This window comes from Ammodytes marinus (assembly GCF_949987685.1).
Source record: "Ammodytes marinus genome assembly, chromosome: 6".
NCBI lineage: Eukaryota > Metazoa > Chordata > Actinopteri > Uranoscopiformes > Ammodytidae > Ammodytes > Ammodytes marinus.
Genome location: NC_137235.1, coordinates 23,934,114 through 23,958,401, shown reverse-complemented (window position 1 = coordinate 23,958,401; position 24,288 = coordinate 23,934,114). Strand labels below are relative to the sequence as shown.

At 42.2% G+C, this 24,288-nt stretch overlaps 1 protein-coding gene across 1 annotated transcript; it reads right to left on the bottom strand.

Annotated features, from left to right (window-relative positions):
- Window positions 1–15,254: 15,254 nt before the first annotated feature.
- Window positions 15,255–24,288, bottom strand: nfil3-5 (nuclear factor, interleukin 3 regulated, member 5). The gene is made up of 2 exons (XM_080029135.1): window positions 23,965–24,288; window positions 15,255–19,113 (listed from the first exon to the last, which is right to left on the bottom strand). The coding sequence occupies exon 2, from the start codon at window positions 18,572–18,574 to the stop codon at window positions 16,793–16,795; it is 1,782 nt and encodes a 593-aa protein (XP_079885261.1). The 5' UTR covers window positions 18,575–19,113; window positions 23,965–24,288; the 3' UTR covers window positions 15,255–16,792.

Here is a 24,288-nt window from a genome sequence, read left to right as displayed (position 1 = left end):
ATGGGTGTGTGGGGGGTAGTCAGAGGTTGTGACCTGTCTGGACATGTCTGTTGCATTTTGTCTGGGCTCTCATTTCCATCTTTTCAACACACTTATTTCCACTCTTTGAACTTTGACTCTTTTGAGCTCAGATCTGTGTGTGTGTGTGTGTGTGTGTATGTGTGTGTGTGTGTGTGTGTGTGTGTGTGTGTCTCGATTGAGAAACACAAAAATATACTTCCTCTTTTATTTTTGCTTTTCATTTTTAAGCATGTATTTGATTTTTTTTTCAACTGCTCACTCCCCTTTATAGAAGTCCTAAGTCGAGTAGCTCTTATCTTGCCTCTGTTTAACAATGTGTGCTGTATGTGGTGTTGAGTAATGGTTTGCGCTGATTAGTTTTTCATGATTTTGACTGATACACTGTGACTACCTGCAGCAAGATGTTGCAGTGAAACTATAGTCACATGCTCCTTTCAACTGACCGCTTATATTACATTAAGGTGTGTGTGTGTGTGTGTGTGTGTGTGTGTGTGTGTGAGCTTAAAGCTAAATTAAGAAACTAACAGGTTGTGAGTATAGAGCGTTCCTCATTTTCTTTACTTGTGGTTGTGGTTTTCTTGTTGTCGCGCTCTGCCCTGGGCGTTGCTAATTTAGACTGAATGACATCCAGTGTATTTGTGGCCAGAAGATCAGTCCATCATCCTTTCCTTAAAGCTACACACTGTTCTGTCCTTGGCCAGGCTGGGTAACATTCAGTCTACTGGTATCATATGACAGACCAAGACTAATTAAGACCAGGACACACCGGCCCGATAATCTCAGCTCACTACAGGTCGTCTCACAGGGAATTTACTCTGAGCCTCCAAAAAATAAGTTTTACATGATTTGGGGTGTCAAAGAATTCTTTGAATTAATGGAAGAAATTAGGCTTGCAGTAAAAACAAAATCGTCAGTAGTTTGTTAGGAGTAGCTCAGACTGTGATTTAAAAAAAAAAAGGTTTGTTTGGGATCCAAACTTAAGAAACATCCCGTATAATCAGAAATGTTTGGTGAATGTGATGCTCTAAGTCACACAGCTTGTTCGTCTGGTATATGAAGTGACTGTTTAAATTTTTTGATAAGATAAGACAAAATGTATTGTCCCGAAGGACAAATGTGCTGACAACAACAGCTGCATACAAACAAAACATTAATTATCAATACGGTGCATAACAACATATGAGGTACATAACAACTTTAGTACAGGCAAAATAAAAAAACATAAACCGTCCGGCCCTGGTTGAGAGGACAGGTGAATATTGATATGATAGGAGAATATTGTGCCCTGTTATAAAATAAATGACACATAATAAAAGGAATTGCACTTGATAGAGGAATGCTCATGTTAAAATAAATTGAAGGAAATTGCCCATGATAAAAGAAATTGACCTAGATAAATAAAAAGGGGAAAAGAGAAACTGCACATGATAAAAGAAAAGTTGAAAAGTAAAGCAGTCAATGACAAAATAGACGCAAACATGAAGAGTGAGATGCAAAATGTCCACATAGATAGAGACCACGAAGAGATCCAAATCCTGAATACAAAACAGATTTGCAGTTACAGATACAGGTTCATATTGAAATATTTAAAGTTGTTTATTTCGCATGTATTCATTCCATATCCAGGGCCCGGTATGTATGTCTAAACACATTTTTGCACATTTTACAACTGTGCCACTCCTTTTTTTTTAAGTGTGATCAAGTTCCCAAGTCCAACAAGTGTTCAGTGACACACACACACATTTAGTTTAAATCCTTCCATACAGATAGCTTTGTCCAAAGACACCTGCTTTTGACTCCAACTCGAGGCAGTACAGTAAGGTCTGCATGTCTCCTGTTCACCCAACTGAGAATAATAACCAACGACTAATCACAATTTAGTGTGAGTGTGCGTGTGCGTGTGTGCAGTCAAATAATAGCATGCCATGTGTGCAAGCCCTGGTTAAGTCAGTGTGTCTCTGCTGTGTGCCTGATCAAGTCAAGCAAAGATATTCAGTGCAGTAGGTCAGAGGGAGAACATTAGCTCACATGCACATGTATACATCTTTTAAAGGCCTTCTTTTGTTGTGTTAGTGTGTGCGTGTGTGTCCTGTGGTGATTGTACAGTGTGTTGTAACAGTAGACAGATGGGAGGAATGGCTGAGACTAATCTAAGGAGGTTAATCCACTTAATAAACACCACAGAGGACTGCAGGTTACCTCAATCACCACAGCTCCGAAATGTTGTTTGTCAGGCTGCAGGGGCTCAATTAATGTTGGCTTGTTAAGTGTAAAATGCAGACAGTGAGTTATTCCTGATGAAACTTTAAAGCATCAGATGTGTGTACCGTATGAGCAGGACACCATCATCAATTTGAGATAGATTTGCATGTTGAAGGGTGAATTCAGATCAAGTAAAACATTTCTGTCATAGAATAGAATACTCACATGACCACTTGTACAGCACTGTAATAAGTTTTCCTCTCCACATTGGCCCTCAAAGATCCCTTTCTGACAAGATTTCAATCAAAATTATGGGCGACAAATTCATATAAAATCAAAACAATTACATTTATACATTTATAAATCCATTCATATTCATACCAATGTAACAAATAACAATTTTCCCCAGTGGGCTTTACAATCTCTACAGCAACATGGCACCTCCTTTCCACAGACCCTTGACTGACCTTATGAAGAACTACGCCCAACTTTTCCAGAGTTCTCATGCCAAATCTAGCCAAAACAAGTGTGTATCTTCCAAATTTACAAAATCCTGCCATAGTGTTTCCTTTATTGTTATGCTGTGAACATCAGCAAGGTGGAGGGATCGAAACAGAAAAGAAAAATGTATTTCTCAGAAAGAGCCTGACTTTTTGTAGATGTCCACTTGACTTGCCAAACCCGACTACTAAAGCCTCATAATAGCTTAGCTAGAAGGTGGAATGTGGAAGTTGTTCCTGATCTTTTACAATGGAGTTGGCAAGAGAGGGATATCTATGGAGACAGTGACAAAAGGAGGTATAGTTAAAGCTGGGGTGGAGGATTTGGGGAGAAAATGGCAGTTGGGATAGAGATTCGAATCCAAATACCTCAACCGCTCCACTTGTTCTCTTTGGTCCCTCCCATAGTCCCTCCCTGACACGCTCTACACCAACAAAGTTGTGCCAAAGTGAATGGACAGTCCCAATAGCCAATAAGAACAGAGAATCGGAGCCTCGCTCTGATTGGTCAAAGTGTACAGCTCATGTTAATTTTGACCAATCAGAAATCACATACCCCAGCTTTAATGAGCAATTCATCTTTAAATGTAACCATTGTGAGGATTGTTTTGTTCAGCAGCTCACAGCCCCAGATTAACAAGCTTTATATGTTTCAGCAATCTGACACATTTCAGAGCACTGGCTGGTCACAGTTCAGCGTCACATTCAGGGAAAACATTCTTGAAATACGTGATGGTTTACAACATCAATAGTCTTAATGCTCATCGTTAAAGTTCAACAAATTCTTTATTAATTATGAACAAGGTTTTAATAGAAAGATAAACCCTTACTGCCTTCCCGTAAAGTATTCCCAGGGTGTCCTATAAACTTAGGTAGTCTACCTCTGTGTTCAATTAACTCCTGTGATATTCCAGTTAACTGTGCACTTGGGGTTGTGTGTTTAAGGGCCATTAGTGTTCCTCTGATGTCATTAAATTATTTGTAGCGTGCACTTACAGGTTAAACATTTGATTTTTTTTTTCGTGGGCGTAAGGGAGAGACGCTAACTCCTGAGTCAGAGTTGTCCTGAAGCTTCATGGGAAACGTGTGGGTCTGACTCTGGACTGAATCAGTGTTCATGATTGCATCATGCAGTGTTCTTTGTTTCTGTACTGCTCCATTTAAAATGTGCAAAAGACCATGTGCAAAAACTCCCCGTCTGATTACTGTTGATATTAAGATTCTTTGCATACATTTAGATTTTTAACAAAAAGGATCAATCAGATGGCTTCAACACAAACAGACATGTTTGGAAATAATTATCTGCTTTGTTTGCAAGGGATGAAAATATCAATGCTAACTTAGTATCTCTGAGGTGAATAAGTTGCTTGATTGAATAAGCAGCCGTTTAGCTTAGCTTGCCTGGAAACAGCTAGCCTGACTATCCGAAAAACTAAATCCTCTCACGGGAACCTTTAAAGTATAGTTAACACATTATAACTTGTTTGTTAATTCTTAGTAAAAAGCTAAGTGTAGCTACAAGAGACAAATCGTTTGCATTTTTTTTTTATATTTTATGCATTTGCATTAACTAAACAAACAAGTGAGGTATAGGCCAATATGTATTCCCGCAACTCAACTAAATTTGCTAATAAAAAAGTACTTAATATTACTTTTTGTTGTTTTTTCTCATATAAAGATGATGTAAACATTGGCTGACATTACTACCTGTACATATCAGTGATTCTTGAGAACCGGGACAAAAGGCTATCTTGCATATGTAACTGTGTCACAACCATGATATGTCAACACCGATTTACAATTTCTGAAGAAGTTATTTGAAATGTTTTGATCATTTTATTTTCCTGGAGTAGTTCATACTAGCACCTAACATCAACAGAAAAACCAAATGGCTACTAGATAAATTAAATTTTTTATGTTTAAGAAACGTTAAATATGTCAACACCGTCAGACATGAAATCTGACAGAGTTGACATCTGACGGTGGTGATAGGCCAATGACGGTAACAAAAACAAAAGCTGGGAGGTTGTGGTCAAAGCTTAGCTTAGTATATAATAATAATAATAATAATAATAATAATAATAATAATAATAATAATAATAATAATAATAATAATAATAATAATAATAATAATACATTTTATTTATAATGCACTTTATATTCAAGAATCTCAAACTGCTTCAGAGAAAAAAAATATTAAAAGGTTTAGCTAAATGCTCTTTTAAAGAGATGCGTTTTGAGGTTCCGTTTAAAAAGAGCTGTAGTCTGTGGGGCCCTCAGGTGGTCAGGGAGGGCGTTCCATAGTCTAGGGGCAGCAGCAGAAAAGGCCCGATCACCCATGGTGCACAGCTTCGTATGTCGGGTTTAGAGGGTGTGAGTGGATCCTGAACGGAGTGTACGTGAGGTTGTCAGGGGGGTGAGGAGTTCCTGAAGGTAAAGGGGGGCATGTCCGTGAAGGCACTGGTGGGTGAGGAGGGAGACTTGTACTCAATTCTGAGTGAGACGGGGAGCCAGAGCAGTGATTTCAGGATGGGGGTGATGTGGTCGTGCTTGTGCACCCTCATCAGGATCCTGGCAGTACTGTTTTGAATGTACTGGAGCCTCTGGATGTCCTTGCCAGGGATCCCGATGAGGAGTGCATTGCAGTAGTCCAACCTGGAGGAGACAAAGGCATGGACGAGCTTCTCTGCATCTGCCAGGGTGAGTGTTTGACGGAGTTTGGCGATGTTCCTGAGGTGGTAGAATGCTGTCTTACAGAGGTGTTTGATGTGGGTGTCAAAATTTAGTTGAGGGTCCATTGTAACACCAAGGTTGGTGACGGATGCGGAAAGGGGGATGTTTTGGCCAGAGAAGGTGATATTGGTGATGGTGGGGGAGCGGAGCTGATGTGGCGTGCCAACAAGGATGGCTTCTGTTTTGGAGCCGTTTAGTTGTAGGAAGTTGAGCTTCATCCACGTCTCTATCTCCTCCAGGCAGGTGGTCAGTGTGGATGTTGGCAGAGGGGCAGAAGAAGTGGGGGTTGTCCTGATGTAGAGCTGTGTGTCATCGGCATAGCAGTGGTATGATAACCCATGCCTGCTAATGACACTGCCCAGGGGGAGCATGTAAAGTGAGAAAAGGGTGGGGCCCAACACAGAGCCCTGGGGGACACCGCAGGTGACGTTGTTGGTGTGTGATTTTGTGTGAATATTGTAGTCAACCGTATCAAAAGCAGCTGTCCAGGAGGATGAGGAGAGATGGGGAGCCGGTGTCTGCTGCCATCAGGAGGTCGTTTGTGACCCTGACCAAGGCTGTTTCTGTACTGTGGCCATGGCGGAAACCAGACTGGAATTTTTCAAACAGGTGATGTTGTATGAGGTGATCCTGGAGTTGTGCTGCAACTGTTTTGAGATGGGCCTGTAGTTGGAGAGGACTTCTGGATCAAGGGTAGGTTTTTTCAATGTTGGTCTGATGACAGCAGTTTTTAACGCAGATGGTATATGGCTGGCCAGGAGGGAGTGGTTTATGATGGTGATGAGCGGAGAGACGGCAGAGATGTTGGCCTTCAGCAGAGCTGTAGGGAAGGGGTCTAGTGCACAGGTGGATGGCTTCATTTTCCTGATGACGTCCTCCACCTCTTCCTGTGTGATGCTGGAGAAGGAGCAGAGGGTCTGGACAGAGTCAATCGGTGGGTCAGCAGTTGGAAGGGGCAGGACAGCAGTGGTGGAGAGGTTTGAGCGGATGTTATTCACTTTTTGTTTAAAAAAGTTGATGTGCATGTTGCACCTCTCCGCGGTGGCCTCAGATTGGGATGGTAAAGGGGGTTTGAGAAGGTGATTGATTGTTGAAAAGAGTTGTTTGGAGTTACCCGGGCTATTGTTGATGATTGTGGAATAGAACCTGGACCGTGCATTCTTCAGGGCTTCAGCATATGCCCTCCTGTGTTCCCTGTATGCCTGTTTGTAGACAGTCAGACCAGAGGTCTTGAGTCGCTGCTCAAGGACACGCCCAGCCGCCTTCATTGTACGTAGCTCACTGGTGTACCAGGGTGCGGAGCGCGAGAAGGAGACTGACCTCGATGTTAAGGGGGCGTGGAGATCCAGGAGACTGCTCAGGGACTGGTTGTTTAAGTCCACTACGAGTCAGCAACAGAGAGGGAGTCAGTTGAGCCAGAGGAGAGATGTTGAAGGTCCAGGGCCAGTGCGTCCATGTTGATATTTTTCACATTCCTGAAGTGGATCTGCCGCTTTGGTTTGGTGAGGGGGAAGGAAAATGGAGCTCCATTGACACAACTCTGTGATCCGAGACGCCGAGATCATAAACCTGTAGGTTGCTGATGGGGGCGGAGTTAGTTATAACCAGGTCAAGTGTGTGTCCTCTGGAGTGTGTGGGGGCATTAACATGTTGTTGTAGGTTGAGGGAGTCTAGCAGCAGAAGAAAATCAGCAGCGGGCTGGCATGAGGGGGTGTCAACATGAATATTTAAATCACCCAGAATGATGGTATTGGCAGAGGTAGTACGGAGTGTTGTGAGGAGATCAGACATTTCCGGGATGAAAGCAGAGTTGGGTTTTGGGGGCCTGTATATGAAGAGAACAGTCATGGGATGGGGGGGCTTACATGTGAATGCAAGACACTCGCAGGAGGAAGTTGTAGGCAGCGACATGGGGGACAACTCCAGGTCCTGTTTGTGGATGACAGCTAGGCCACCACCGCGACCAGTTCTGGGGGCTGCCTCCAAGTACCTGTATCCTGGGGGACAGGCATCGTTTAGGGCAGAGGAAACCTCTGGCTGGTGCCAGGTTTCTGCTAGGCAAATGAAGTCAAGTTAAGTCAATATGTTGGATACATACATGTAATTTAATTTGCCGAAACATAAGGTTTGAATTTGTTCCACATTGTACCCTGTTTTGTCCCACTTCTCAAGAATCAGTGATATATGACATTTTTAAATGAAATCAGGAGGGAAACACACACACACACACACACACACCATTGACTGAGGTCACTGTGGACTTACATATACTTGAATTTATTTCCAGGGCAAAGCTGTTCAAAATTAATCTGAGCTCCTCCTCCACTTGTTTTGAATAATTATTGTTTTGAATGATTAAAAAATGTAATTTATTTTGGGACTTAAATTGAGATATATTACCGAGCAATGGCCACTACATAATCAAATGTCTTCTCTATGAGCATTATTGTATGCTTATTGTTTTTATTAATTGATCATTAGTGTAAGTGCAAATTATTAAGCGCCCGTGTCCAATAAAAGTTTCCCGAAGGGGACAATAAAGTATAATTGAATTCAATTCAATTAGGAAGTAAATAACCCGTATTGGCTAAAAAAAGTTCTAATAAAAGTTACAATGAGAGGTTTTTACACATTTACCTGCAAATTCATCTGTATACATTTCATAATGAAATTAGAAATGTATCATATTTGTTCATTTCTGGATTCTATTTTTTTACTTGTTCTTCTCTGTGCTTCTACACAGACAGCAGCAGAAGCAGCAGACCACGGGTTCGAATCCGGCCCGTGGTCGTTTTCTGCATGTCATTCCCCTCTCTGCCCCATTTCCTCTCTGTCTCTCCAACCTGTCTAATAAAGCATAAACATGTCTAAAAATAATCTAAAAAAACAAAATAATAATAACTTAATTATTAAAAACAAAAACAAAACAAATATTGCATTGTTTTTTTTAATCCTTTTTACATTTGGAAGAAGCCGAGCGGACCTGACTAAAGTTTGTTTGGTGAAACAAATCAACATTTAACAGCACATGCTGCGTATTACAGGCACTGACCCACTTTAATTCTGACATTTAAAGCAGCTTTAAACCCAAATCCACAAAATCCTTCTAATTTAACGGAATCAAAACATTATTATTTGGTTCGAATATTGGCAGTTTTCCTTTATACGTACAAGTTTTTAGTCAAAGCCTCAAAACTCAAAAATATAGTGCAGACAGTTGACTTGAAATAATTTTTATTTAATTTTTAACAGAAAAGGCTTAGTAATGGCACATCGCAGGCTATAGATCCATTTAGTGTCGGAGAATGGGATTGAATTTGGGGAAAGAGACTTCAGTCCAAACATACACAGATGTGATTGCCTCGAAATACATTCTATTTGATTTTGTGAATACTGATTCTTCAATATTTTTAAATTCATTTTAACTTATTAGCTGGTTTGAGTCCAGTTGTCACCATCATGTTGTCAGGCAACCAGTGGAGACTCCAACAACAGAGCCGGGCTTTAGCTTCATACAGTATGATACAGTATGATAATAACTTCTTATCTGAATCTCAGCTAAAAGGTATATAAGTGCATTTTCCAAAATATTTAACAATCCTTTTAAAACAATTTCAGAGACCTGAGGTCTAGATTGTGAAAAAAAGGTGCTGTGTTCAATATGATAAGTTACTACTTATATTTAGACATAGGCCTATCCTGAACAGTTCATGCGTAGGCCTACCCATGCCTTAAGGTTGAGGCCACTTCTTTTACCACTCTTTTTATAGCGACTTGGATGGGAAAAGTGCCGAATTGTGTTAGAAAACATTGAATTGCTATAAAAATGATCGACTCCCTTACCGAAATTTGACTACATTTTTTTTTTGTTTTAGTTCATTTTAAATCCTTGAAAACCTAAATCTTGAAACCTTTAAAATAAATAAATCACAACTAAAAAAACTTGATAGGGAATATGAAAAACTTTCTAATCTTTTCAGAAACAGTTAGTAAACAAATGAAGGTTCAGCAGGCTTTACACGCACACAAACATAAGCCATCAGGCTACTTCCTGTAGCGAAAGGGCACAAGGGTGGTTAGCCATTGCATAACATGAGCTGATTCATCTCTCTCGCACGCTCAGGCGAGCGCACACACATAGCTGTTCCTGGTGGCCTACTTTCATTTCATTAGTGCACGACTTTAATACGACCTATTTTTGTGTTGTGATGTAAAAGAATCATTGTATATGAGTGTGTGTCACTGAAGTTAGCAGTCCTTAACTCATTGCAGCACACACATGTAACTTACGGCAGTGCTCACACACATACATACACACACACACACACACACACACACATGGGCATTCACTGACCTATTTTACTTTGCTGCGTAGGACAGAGGCAGCAGCAGGGACTGACTTGGTCGTGGCAGCAACATAACACTCTCCTGAACCGCTGCCAAGGAAGCATGTTCAACTGAGGAGTCGTTTTTCTCCCTCGCCCTGTTTTCCCCTTTCAGTTTTCCTGTGGCCGCACTCAATCTGGCTGCACTCAATCAAAGCCCCATTTCTGGTGGAGGGAATAAAATACAAAGCTTTTATTGTTTGTCCTGAAATCACCCTGGCCAGTGGCTTTGCATCTACTTTCCTTTTATCACAGGAAAGTGGGGCACTGGCTAGACATATGGAAATGTGCCCTTAACGTGTGCTGGAAAAATATATAAAGATGTTGTAAGTGAAAAATGTAAAACAAAATAGCAGAACTTGCAGCCCTCAAATTAGAAAGGATCCCCTGTCCAACTTATTCCATTAATCATTGCAGAAAACAGGGGATGAAAGTCAAAAGATACCATGGCGTAGTATAAATAGCTCAGATAAACCTCACTGAGGGAACTGGAGCCTCTCCAAGAGCAGCGTGTCCGGTCATACTGCAAAGTCTTTAATAATTGATTAACTGCATTCCAGAGGTATTTATCCTTTAACTGGAGAACCTCTCAGCGTCCGTTAGTCATCTATCTAAAACCTGTGCATATCATTAGGATCATATCAGACTTTTTTCTCACCACGATTGGCATTGTTTTGATGGTTTTATTGGATGTGTTCAGCAACCACAGCACAACAAGGTGCTAACAAGCTCATAATGTTATTTTATTTGATATAATGACGCTTGAAAATGTATTTAGTTACCCATTAGAAGATGCAAAACCTTGACATTTAAACTTTATGTGGGTTGGATTGTGAGAAAAAAACATCCATTAAGTTATTGTTTAGAGCTTGGTCAGTTTAAGCTCCATTGCACAATGAGTTGCCACGGCTTCGAGCCTCTAAAGATTTCTTCCTCTTAGCCTGTGTGAACTGTAGTCTCCCTCTGCAGAGATTTTGCAGCCTGTGATGGCATTATACAATCCTCAATTTTACCTTATTATTATTACTCAAACCTGAAATACAGGAGTGTGAATACAACACACAGACACACACACTCACCACACACACACACACACACACACACACACACACACACACACACACACACACACACACACACACACACACACACACACACACACACACACACAAACACACTAATTCGTACAGTGTAACACCCTCCTTATAGCCTTATCCTCATTACCCCATCGCTGCCTCTCCCTGTGCTGCTGACCTACATACTGCAGCATTCCAGTTACATAACCAGCCAAAGCTGATGCACACACACACACACACACACACACACACACACACACACACACACACACACACACACACACACACACACACACACACACACACACACACACACACACACACAATGTATGAAGTTAAATTGCGGAGTAATACAGGGTCATGTTTTATTGTTCTACTGATTCATGCTTTTGCTTTGTCTTATTTTATTCAGTCCATGTTTATTGAGTTCTGTTCTCTGAAGTGTTTTCAACTTCTGAAAGTAGTAGGGGAGAACGGAGGAATGTGAGCCATCAGGTAATGTGAGACACCCCCTGTATCTAGGCAATGGAACACATTTTTGGTCATGTGAGATATATGTTTTCAAGCCCTTCTTATTTCCCCTTGGCCATGAAAGAGAGGACCTCATTTTTCACCTCACTTTTTTGCATGTAAAAGTACATTTTCTTGCTGTCAACTTAATCGACTGTTGTGCCAAAGCAAATTGATTCAGGTAGAAACACTTCTATCACACATGTTGATGCACTGCCAACATATGAAACCATGTGATGATGATGATAACTGAAGATTAGCCTGATTTGCTGAGAGAGTTAGTTTTTTCTCAAATTGTGGCAGTGGGGTAAAGTGAGACAAATGCTGTGGGGTAAAGTGAGACAGTGGTTGTGCCCTCTTTTAAAGAATCCATTATATTTGAGGTAGCAAGGTGACTAGTTTGAATAAGACAAAAGACAACGTGGGCTGGAGGTGGGGGTTGAATGGTTATAGGGGTGTCAGCAAGGGCATGGTTTGGCACGCATGTATGTGGGGGACAGGAGAGTGACCTTTAACATCAATAGACTCTAAGTAATATGTCTTTATTTAATGAATGATCCCAATAAAACAAATGCAGAAAAATATTAATCAAAGACTCAAAAGATGGAAAATGACAGCTGGGTCTAGTCCTGTGTTCTTAGTCCCAGGCTGTTCTAGCTGGTTCTGATTGTTCTTTGCTCTGACCCCCAGACACTAGCTGGCTCTAAGGTCCTGTGTTCTGACCCCCAGACTGTGTTTTAATCTAACTGGTTCTATCTGTCATTTGAATGTTAATTATTGAATATGAATTATATGTTTATCATTTCATCAGAGTTACTTTCAAGTGTTTAGAAAATGTTTTCCTTAATTGACCAAACCCCATGATTCTGTTACTAGTCCGACATTAGTTTTGGAATATTTGGTCTTCAATCTAGCTGTCAGGATTCTAGCTGTTGCAACATGTGTTGTTATAGTAGTTTCAGAGTAGAAAAAGTAAGTGGATCAGTTTACCCCCTTGAACTCTCTGGTCTGTCTCAGTTTACCCCACAGCAGGGGTAAACTGAGACACAAGACAACTTTTTTTAAAACAATCATATTTTCACTGCCCTTTGTCATGAATAAATTCTGCTAATGCCCTTTTCTAGGAAACATCCTGAATGAATGGGAGATGTGTAAATTTGACAAATTTGATAAATCATTTTAGCTTCCTTAGGGGAGCAAATTTAAGAAATGCCTCACATTACCCCGTTCTCCCCTCTGTCCGTGGATTGGGGGGAAAGGAGGCGGGTGGTGGGATTGCTCTTTTTCTTTTCTTGTTATTCTATGAAGCACTTTGTGTTACATATGCTGTGTATGAAAGGCTATAGCTATGAATAAAGTTTGATTTGGTTTGATATCTCCACATGCTGTGCACACAGTGAAAGATGAATTTAAATGGTGTGGGAGGGCAGGGCAAACTCTGAGACCAAACATTCAAATGAGGTCAAACTGAAATGTCTGCAGATTTGCATCTAAAGTAAAGCTGGCAGCAGGTTAGGTCATAAGTCATTGTAAAAAAAATCCACATGAAAACAACTTCCAGGAAATTAATGGATAATACATCACTAAACCTTTATTTAAATTGATAAACAACTAAAGATTATGCTAACAATAAGGGTATATTACTATCATGTGAAAATGTCATGGGGATTTCCAATACATGATTCCTGTTAGATCTGATGTATCAATAAGTTTATCTATAAGTTGTTGTTTTTTAATGTCAGCTTGATGCAATTGATACATACAATACTGTAGCCCAAGTGCGTGTTTGGCTGTGTGCTACCGACCTGTTCCCTCAGGCACCAACAAGAGAGAGCTTCTTTCTGAGTAGTTTGCTCAAGTTTACACTGTAGAGGCATGTTACGTAACCTTCTCTCTCTCTCTCTCTCTCTCTCCTTCCTCACCCCCTCCTTCGCCCTTTCCTATCCCTCCTCGCTGACCTACTTTTACTCTCCTGCTGGCCTGTTTTCACAAGCCTGCACACAACACAAAGCAGCTTTTACAGCTCAAAAATGGGTTGGGAAAAAAGGGGGGATGAGTGTGTGTGAGAGAGAGAGAGAGAGAGAGAGAGAGAGAGAGAGAGAGAGAGAGAGAGAGAGAGAGAGAGAACATGGGATACTGTGAAAGGGGTTGTGGGAGAGGCGAAGGGGGTAGGAAGGAGAGAGCATGAGGAAAGGATAGTGCACTACAAAGCACTGCGGTTTTTTCTTGGAATGTCACCTTGTTATGGCTGGCTGGAGGGTTGCGCGGAGGGCGGAACTGAAAAACCCATAAGTTAGTTTCATATTTCTGGGGAAACTCAGCGGGGTCTATTTGTGGTCAGCCGCTTCCACACATGTACTGTACTGTTTGTCCTTCCTCATCGTCAACATGAAACTGAGATGCAGTAACAGGCTACTGTTACTGTACACCAGAAGCGCTGTGGATACAAATGTGAAGCACTATTCACATATGTTTATTTCATTTTTTGGTATTCCCGTCTCTGTTGACACTACCAAACCAGATCTGTCATCCTGGGATTCTAAGAAACTTGGCCGTTTCCTTGAAGTTGCAACACCTCTCTGTATCTGATAGGCTCTGGTTTCTGTAATGGCTGTTATGCAACAACCCCCTTTGACAGTGGTATGCTCTGCCTATGCCAACTTGGTGTTCCCTTCAGCTATTGCTCCATTAACGGCAGGGTCAGTAGGAGGCTGCCACACTCTTATGTTCACAGTCTGACGCAGTTTACTCTCAAGCTCATTGCGTAACTTGTTTTTGCTTTTTGCACTCATTCTCTTGGGGGTTCTCTCCTCCTCTTTTGGTCAGGCTAAAGCACATCTGTTAAGTGTATGGCATTGTGCAACACTGGACTGTATCGGAACCGAAAAGCCAAATGTATCACTTGGCTTATCTGCTACTTGATGTAACACCAACAAGTGCAAAAGGATTCCTTTCAACTGAGTTCAATGAGCCAGTTTGCTCCTGCTTTTATGTGAGAATGGTTCAATCATGTCCCTGATGATCTTAAATACACCCAAACTTTAGCATGAATGAAATAATGTCCTGATTTCTTTTGCCTCTGTGAATCTAATGGGGGTTTTTCCATTTCGGAACAGTTAAGCAAGGCGTAAATAACACTGACCTAGTAAAGCCGTTTCCCAGGTGTAAGCAAACAGTCGCTTATCTACATTGGTTGTCTACATGTTTTTGGCCACTTGTCAAATTAAAGTCAAACATTCATTCTCCTTTTTGCTGTGTTTTGGTGCCGACCAGCAAAGAATAGACAAGCTTTTAAGTTCCTAAATACTAAATAGATTCAAGATAGTCTAACGTAGTCTAACTAACTTTGTCTGCCTCAATAATGGATTTTATTTATATAGCACACTTTTAAATACAAATGAAATCTAAAGTTGCCTCACATAAAACAGGAATTAAGTTATCTTTAACCTTGAGTTTTCAGGAAATGTTATTGTATTAAATGAATAGACTAAGTGAGCTGTCTTTATGAGGGGAGCCCTTATTTTGTGACTCAGATTCCCCCCTATACTGATGTATCTATGTCTATGTTTTCGGTTCAGTGTGAATCTTTGCCAGTAGGCAGCATTTAGTGATGACGTGTTGAACCAGTGAAGTTGTTCTGTATGAGCTGTACTGGCAGACTGTGAAGTTGCCGTCTGTGTGAGCTGCTCTGGATGTGTGTGCGTGTGTGTGTGTGTGTGTATGCGTGTGTATGTGTGTGTATGCGTGTGTATGTGTGTGCGTGCTTGCTTGTATCACTTTCCTTGAGCATTTCAGATTTCACTCAAAATAGTTCAAAAGAGACATACTTTAATTCAACATCCTTTTATTTCAACCATTTTCTTATATCCACAAGAAGTATATAACAATACATAATAACCTCCAACATGTTGTATTCAAAATCTTTTTTTTTTCTTTCTTTTTTTTTGGAAAGCCTTTCGACAAACAACAAAGGTTATACGTTAACACAGAGTACAAATGGTAATTGGGTAAAAGGGCAACATGGGTAAATACACAGCACAACCAGGAAGAGCATAGAGCAAAATGACACAACGGTATGACATAAAAATACACATAATAATAACGAAATATAATAAAAAATAACAATATTAATAAAATAACAATAAAATAATGACAGCAGTATACAAGAGATAGAGAGACTTTACATTTATACATAGTGGCCAGAGGCAGGCACCAGGAAGTGAAACAGTAAAAACTTGTACAGACTGTGTGATCTACTGTAGCTAAAATAACTCAGTGCGGAAGTGAGTGGGATCATTAAGACATTGGCCAAAGTGGGGACAAGGGACAACACAATAAAAGAGGCACCTTATGAAGAGAGAGCAGCTTTGCTGGTTTGCAACTAGAGAGACATTATATTTATTAGCCAGACCATTTTTTGTCTGGAAATGAGGATGTGCTGATTTGTGTTTAAGGTCTGGCAAACAATGCTTGCTTTGTGCTTGTCAGGTCTTGCCGACAGCAATGTGTGACTGCAAAGCATTTCACTGATATGCAAATAACTGGCCTTAAGTGTTTGACAGCTTTGTGTCATAGAGCTCAGATCACTTGATTTAGGCCCCTGATCTGATCCATAAATATAAAAAAGTGTACCATTATTTTTTATTTTTTTGTAAAAAAAAAATCTTTGAGGCATTTTCTAGACAAAGAGGTGCTGTACAAGGTGTCTCAACAGGAACAATTGATCACTTTTAAGTCTACGACCATTGCATCCCACTGTTTTATTTTTGCTGTTTTTGCCACATTTTTCTTCTTAAAATATATATTCCATTTATGCAAATGTATATGTCACAGTAATATACAATCTAAGTGTTTCAGAAGTGAAGAGGACTTATGTGCAGATGGTTAGTGAGGGTTGAGGATCAATTGGTGCAGATTGTTCAGAGGGAGGAAGAATCTAACTCTTTGCCAAGAAGGGAGACGGTAAAGGAAGGATATGTATTCTTTGGTCAAAGGAATGTTCCCATAATGCCACAATAAATGCTGACCAGCCACCAGGGCAGTTTACAACAATGAATAATTGAGTAATGTTAGAATGTCCCCCAAGGGAAATATCCCAGACTTCAGCTCTGCAGTTTTATTCTGTCCCCTCCCTTGTTAAGTGATCTCGTTTGAATTGGAGGGACAGGTGGGAGGTAGGCCGGAGTAAAGGAAGGGGGAACAGGTGACACAGTGAAACTTGATGCTGAAATCACATCCTACTGTAAATACACCTTGCAAAGATCCCTGGCTTCTTCTCTGTCTTGTAAGGTGGCGATGTGAGTCATAGTTCTGCTTGTCTGTCTGCTGTGCAGACAACAAAAACAAGTGTCCGTTCTATTTGTCCTTAATCTCGCCTCTTCCCGAACCCACCCCTTCTGCTGGAACCCTTCTTCCCTCCATCCTTTTTAGCCACCTCTACTGCATACTCGTCATTGTCCACCTCTTTGCTCTCCCCGTTGGCCTGGGTGCTGTGAGGGTTATTAGGCAGAGCTAGGTATGGGTGCTGAGGCCAAGTTGGGGAGGGGGACACAGAGTTGTGGACCGCTCCCTCCACCTGCAATCCCACCGCCCCATTATTGGACATGGCTCTGTTCTTTAGGCGGAGCTTGTGGGGCAGGGCGGTGCCTTTGACCTCGGCTTGGCACTCGCCGTGCGAACTGGAAGCTTGGGCTGCCGTCTGGTGGTAGCTGCTGATATCTGAAGAGGACGAGGAGGGGGACTCGTCGTCTGTGGAGCCTTCCTTGTCTGAGCTCCGTGGGTCCCCATCGCTGGACGAGGTGTCTTTAGCAGAGGAGTTCTCCTGGAAGAAACCATCCACTTGGGGGCCTCCCTCGTAGGTGAGCACCGGGGGCTCTTCGTCAAGTGTGTTGAGGTAGCCGTTATGCTGTGGGAAGGAGGTCTTGCCCTCTTCAGTGTTGTGGATCAGGTCTGGGGCGAAGGGGTTCTGGTGGCTTCCTGCGTGATGAAGATTGCTCTCTTGACCCGGGTAGCTGTAGTGTCCATTATGGCTCTCACGCTGTTGTTGGGCGTTGTACCTTTGTTGCAGCTCCTCTATGGACTCAGCATCATCGTCAGTGTATTCATACTGAGGAGAGTCAATGGTCTTTGTCCTCTCTAGCTTCTCGGCGACCTCTGTGATGGTCACTGAGCAGTCTTGAGAGAACTTCTGCAGCACTCTGCTGGGCTGGGACTGCTGGTCTTCTGGCCTCTGGCTCTCGATGGGGTAACACCCACTGCTGGAGCGGTACAAGATGACACTCCTTTGTGCAGACTGGGGCGCTGGGCTGGAGGCCTCCATTTGGCTCGGCTGCTGCTGCTGGTGGTAGTCCATGGTACTTTCAGCCAATTGGGTGTTCTGGTGTGTAGAGACCAGAGCGGTATGGTTGCCATGGTAAGCCCCACTTGGCATAGCATTGGACATCTCGTTGATTTCCAGTCTAGCCATCTCCATACTTGTGGGCTCCTTCTTGATGTTGTAGCCCATGGGCTCGGGGCTATCCCTGGAGTCGTCTGACATGTCAGAGATGGAGCCCCGTGGAGAGTAACTGTGGAGCATGGCGTGCTGGTTGCCACGGCTCGACTGCTCTGTTTCAGATGAGTCAGAATTCTGCATCACCTGGGATGCACTGGAGTAGCCACTGCTTGAGAGGTAAGAGTTGCTATTCGGGGTGCCGTTGGAGCTGATCCCTTGGAGGCAAGCGTTGGCAGTAGCAGCAGCGCAGTTGGTGATCTGCTGACTTTTCTCCATGTAGGATGCCGTGCTGATGAGGCCAAAGCGCAACTTGAGCTGAAGGAGCTCCGTCTTCAGACGAACATTCTCATCGTTCAGTGCCATGACCCGGTTCTCCAGCACCATATCATTGAGGCGACGCTTTTCCCTTGAGCGCTTGGCTGCTTCGTTGTTCTTCCTCCGTTTTTCCCAATAACAAGCATCTTTCTTCTCATCAGAAATAAACTCTCGCTTGCGACGGCAGCTCAAACTTGACTTGGAACCTTTACCCTGGCGGCTGTTCCGTGATTCGCCTTCAGGATTAGGGGATGGGAGGCTCCCATCGTAAGATAAATTGTCAATCTCCATGGCATTTTTGTTGCTGTTGGAAGGGAGGTGTAGACTTAGGCTTTCCATTTTTTCCAAGCTGGGGGCCAGAGTGTAACTCTAGCAAAGGGCAAAGGGGGGAAAGGGAGAAGATGTAAAGCGATATGAGCCTTCTGCTTGGTTGAGGATTTTGACCTATGTTGCAGGATCAGCGAAAACTTCCTGATGAGGTATTTGTGCTCCTCGAAGGTATCGCCTCATTGATTTCGGATACTTGATTTTATGTACGTTCAAGTGTCCATATAAGCCAAGAAGATTAAAAAGAGGTGGAACTCCACGAAAACCTCAGACATTGAACCGGAGTTCCGAACAGGGAACCGATGAAAAGAAGCAAATTTGTATTGGTGCAATGACTCTTCTCAGGTCTCTTGGCCAAAAGTTCAAAGCAGTCTCTGCAGTCCACTGGAGTTGATTTGGAGTTTATATGCTTCGTCCTCAATCTTTAGCAGAGCTGTGATGCCAGGTGACTGCACTGCTTTGTCAGTGTTTTGCGGAGGATGTAGGTCAGTCTGTCTACTTCTGGGCTCCCTGAGGATCCAGATTCAGTGCTGCTGTTTGCTGATCACTATCTGGATTATGGAGAGAGAGAGAGGGAAGGGGAGAGAGACGGGGTTAGACTATCTTTAAAACAAGTGATGGTTATGGTGACATTAAAATTCAGTCAGGTCAAAGTGGATTAATGACCTGGAGTAAAAAAGCTTTCATGTGGTTCCCTTGAGCGCTATCTCTAAAGCTTGAGGTCAATACACATTCTGGCAATTGAACCAATGCCAAAACATCTATGACATAACTCATAACCAATGTTAAACAATGTTTGTCTTTCGTGTCTTTGTTCCCTTAAGAAAAGGAGAGTGACTGCAGAGTCTGAATGCAGAGTCTGAATAAATAGCAGCACTTACATGACATGAGCACACAGGGCTGTGGCTGCCACTAAAAAGAACTGTATGTGCCGCTGCTGCTACTGCAAAGCTCTTGCGTAAGACGGGCCCCTGCCATAGTCACATAACAAGGACCGATCAGGCTGACCTAGTGCCAGCTCTGCAGAGACTGACACATAAAGGGCTGAGGGAATAGACGGAGAGACATTTGATGCATCATCACACTCAATGTAAATTGCTTGAACAAATTAAGTAAGTGTAATTATAATTTCTGCTTTTTATTAATATATATTAGACGTTATCATGAGGTAATCAAATGAGGGTTATGAATAATACCTCTGTTTGCTGTCACACAAAAACTACTTAACTTCCCTACGCTTAACAGGAAGCCATGCCCACCCAACATGTCTTGCATCATAAACTTAACAACAATGCTGAATGCAGCACGAACGGATGTTGACGGTAATCCACAGTGTTACGTAATAACTACATCTGCTCTTTTTTAATGCCTGATTTGTTTAGTTATATCACTGCACCGCATCACAGTTACGTATAGAAATGATTAACACATCATTAAACTGAGCCCTGAGGTCCAGTAAAAACATGAAAATGTCTATTTATGACACACGCAAAAGGAATGTTATAATCTAGGTCACCGTGCCTCTGGGTTACAAAGACTCCTCTGGTGTGTTTTTTTTTCTTTGTCTCGCTACACTGGAATTTAACATAGCAATGAACTCATCACTTGCTTGCTTTTATAAGCCTCATCTGTTCTCTGTTCCCACTATTATTTCATGGTAAATATTGGAAACTTAAGTTTAGTGAAGCACTTGGTACTGGATTAATGATAAAAGTTAAAAGTTATGCTATTCGTAAGCAAAGGATGAAAACCTGTAGAATATTTCTGTGCTACCCCCAAAGTCAATGACCCTCGCTCTTACACAATCTCGAATTCAGTTGAAAAAACACATTTGGACCTTGATATAGCCTGACCACTGCTCTGAACAATTAAACATATTCACCCATGTCTGCTCTGGTGTAACTCAGGGCTTAGGTCTACTGTAGATAGGCTTTAGGCTTCAAAAACAAGGATTATACCCTCTCTTGTTTGTCTCTTTTGCCGAAACTAGAGCAAAGCTATGCTGAACAGGAAAGGGATTTCAACACAACTACTAACAGATGTGGAAAAATTTAGGGTCTGCCCCCCCCCCAAACCCTCCAAACCTTGAATAATCTTCATAAAGACTTCCATGAGGAGGAGGAGGGGTGTGCACTGAACAAAGGAGGCTGGCGGGAAGGAAGCACAAATACGTCTGCGCTGTCCCACTGACCTAGAAATGAAGCTAAGCAGTAAACACTCCTCCTGCCTTTGACGGTGCGCCATAAAATAGGTCAGTGGGACGGCGAGGGAGGGAGTGAGCGGGAGAGAGAGAGAGTATTTGAGTGCACTCTAAAAATAGAGCGACAGAGAGAGACGAGGGAGGGTGGGAGGGAGGGAGGGAGAGGGATGGGGTAACAGGAGGAATCCAGTTTGGGGGAAATTAGAGGATTTTTAAAGGCTTCACAGCGGTGGGAATAAAAGAGACCAACTTCAATACGTCATCGGATTATAAAAAGCTCCGGTGATTTTCACGCAACATTAATTCCTGTTCGCTCTACAAAAAAAACACCAAATGCCGCACATAAACATATGCATCGATGGCAGACGAAGGACGATGGTGAGAGATTGGGTTGATGGGCATTGACGTCAGAGCGCACACCCTTCTCTGCAGCCATATTCGCAAAATAACAGGCTCTCTCACTCCCTCTCTCTCTCTAAGGGCTGCATGGGGAGGGGCTGCTGTTGTTGCTCACAACCTACGTGCTCTGAATTTCTCTTCTTGCGGAGCAAAGCTTGTGTAACCCATGCATATAACATAGCAGGACAAGCCACAGGTTAATGGCTGCGAATGACCTGCAATCTCCCCTTTCACTGTCCCCTCTTTCTCTCTCTGTCTCTCTCTCTCTGTGAACGGCGTGTGCTTTGAATAAAATCTAATAATAAAGCGATACTGATCAATGATCATGTTACGTAGTGCAATAGCCTCTTTGTGAAGGGACGTTCATTTCCCATAAAACAAAACATAACGATTCACCGCAGCCACCGTGGGCACTTTGTTTTCAGTATTTTTCAGCCCTGAAGTAGTTCCTAGGCACTTGCCGCTCGGGGAGGAATTCTTCAACTCTGACCTACTTCTGAGGCAAGTGTGAGTAAACCCCATGACATCCTTTTCCCCTCCTCCATCTTTCAAGGATTCTTAGCACCACACACGCGGAGGGGCGCCGGCTATAGCTAGGAGCCTCCATATTGCCCTAAGGCTTTGTGTCAAAACAACAGCACTAGGAGGCAGGAATCCAGACATTCCAGGTCAGTTTGCGAGACCCGTGGCTGAGGGTCAATTAGAACACTTCCTCTCATTAACACATGACTGAAATCACTTCTACCTGTACCAGTGATTAGGGAAACCCCAGAATAATCTTGCAGATAAATGCAATTTTTTTTATGAAAAGGTAACAAATTTGCCAAAGGGTGAATTAAACACAAGTGTCCAAATTATAATAACCATGGCCTTGGCACTTTATTACTTTGTCTTAAACAGTACTATACAATCAAAGTTATTTGTTAGTTATACTAATATTTGTAGAAGTATTTAAATACTGAGTATGAGATTTGCGTAATATTCTTAAATTCAATCCGATTTCCTGTAACAAGTCAAGAGTTTTAGCTTCTGTACTTACAGTCAACAGATTCCAAAATTAGAATCCCTAAGAGAGAAAAAATCTAGTCGTAGTTCATAGCCCGACATGAATGTGTGGCCTCGTATTCCTCAGAGTAAAGACAGAGTGGTCAAAGTAGTCCACGGCTTGCCCTTTATACCTCATGCGAGTCCTCACCCAGATACAGGTCTGACCTATATTCAGGGAATTGGCTGAGACTGAGCAATGCAGTGGCCTCTGAAAGCAGACCAGCTGGCAGCAGGCGGACTAAGAGCTCACCAGAACTCTGCCTGCCTTCGCCAGACAGGGCTTTCCACACATTGCATCACATCCTGGTTGTTCACTTGTTATTCTAATTTCACAACAATGTCACACCAAGGCCTCCTCGGGACCTCGGAAAAGTTTGTAACATCTGATTCGACTTCACTCACTCCTATCCTTTCTATGCCATGCTCTTTATTAGTCCAGAAAGACTGAGCAAGTTAAATATAGCTCACAGACATTGAGCAGCTGCCTTACATCATGGATGAAAGCATTTCTAAAATCCTAAAATTTCCATCCATTCAGACTGTCAAATTAACTATCAGCTTTAGAAATAAGGATTTGGTGTTAATCCTACTAATGAATGATGGGACGAAAGCAAAGGATGTGAATAGGAATCAATTACAGGCTTTTCCGTCCCGGGAGAGAGCTGCTGTTTATTGCTTCTCCCTGCTGTGTTCTGGTTATGTCATACCCTCCATCTCCCTCAGAGCCCACAGCTCTGTGCTATACTTAACGCACCTTGTACAGAAAATTCACCCGGTGACTCACTTTGAATGCAGATCAGACATTTTGTTACATCCCTTGAACCCTGAACATCTATACATGTGTTAGTGATGTAATCTCGAAACAGAAGCAAATACTCTGCACATCTGGAGAAAGGGCAGTTTTATAGAAAGATATTATTTTTTATGGCAGATTATTGTTGATTTTTTTTTTTTTTTTTTTTTTTTTAATAACCTGCAGTAGCTAAGATATTTGTATTTCTAATACTTCCACACTTTTTTAAAAACTAGGCCTATATTAACACAGGATAAATATCCTGAAAATGTTTTATCTTATTTTAATTTTACCATAACCTTTACTCTGACGTCAATTTCGATTTTAATGAAGATGTGGCATAAACAATGCCCTTTATGAATCAGTCACCCAAAATAAATTACGCTTTATTCCAGTCTAATGATTTCATCAGCTGGAAAGCCAAAAAGAGTAACTAATCATGTAGGTAAGCAACCTTAGTGATCTACTGACCAACATAAATGCATCATAAAGACCTCAGGACGCCACGTGCAGGAGCTATTATAGTAGCCTACACCGTGTGTCTGACTGCGTAATCCAGACATCACAGCTGCCCCCATTCCATGGAAAACACAACCATGAGGGAGATAACCTCGCCTTGACATTGAGCACATTGTGCGGAATACGACCAACCACGTCTTCCCAGTCCCACTACATGATTCATATTCAGATCAAACTAAAAAGCTTAACAATACCGGCAACAATGTATCATATTCGGCTCTTGTGTACCGTGTTTAATGAGACAAAAATAGCACAAACGTCTCAAAGTCACGGGCGCGCGGATGCGCAGCGAGTCGCCATGTGAACAATAACCGGCCATAAGCATCACGGTCTGCTCTCAACACTCGCAGTTGAAACACATATTTGTTACACAACACTGAATAAAGAACATTTAGACATACACATAGACAAAGACAAAATCCGAAAATCTCAGTCACAACATACCTTTTCATGTCCTGGAGGAGGAGGGGAAAAAGAGATTCCGGCTTCCCCGACACAAAAGCTGTCTCGCTCCCGTTTCCTCCTTTCCTTGTGTCTATAGAAGAAACCTCCCCAAAATAACGAAAAGTTTTTTTTCCCCTTTTTCCTGTCTTTCGGTGGTCGGGTCGGTTGCCTTGGAGTCAGTGGGTAGACTGGATGCTGCTTCTTGTCCTTTGACTCGGGCTGTCTGTTTGCTGTGCGATGCCGGTGCGACTTTACTCCAGTTTCTCCGACTCCCTATCTAGAAATATGTGTTAGTAGGTCAGCGGTTGCATAACAGCTCTTCGG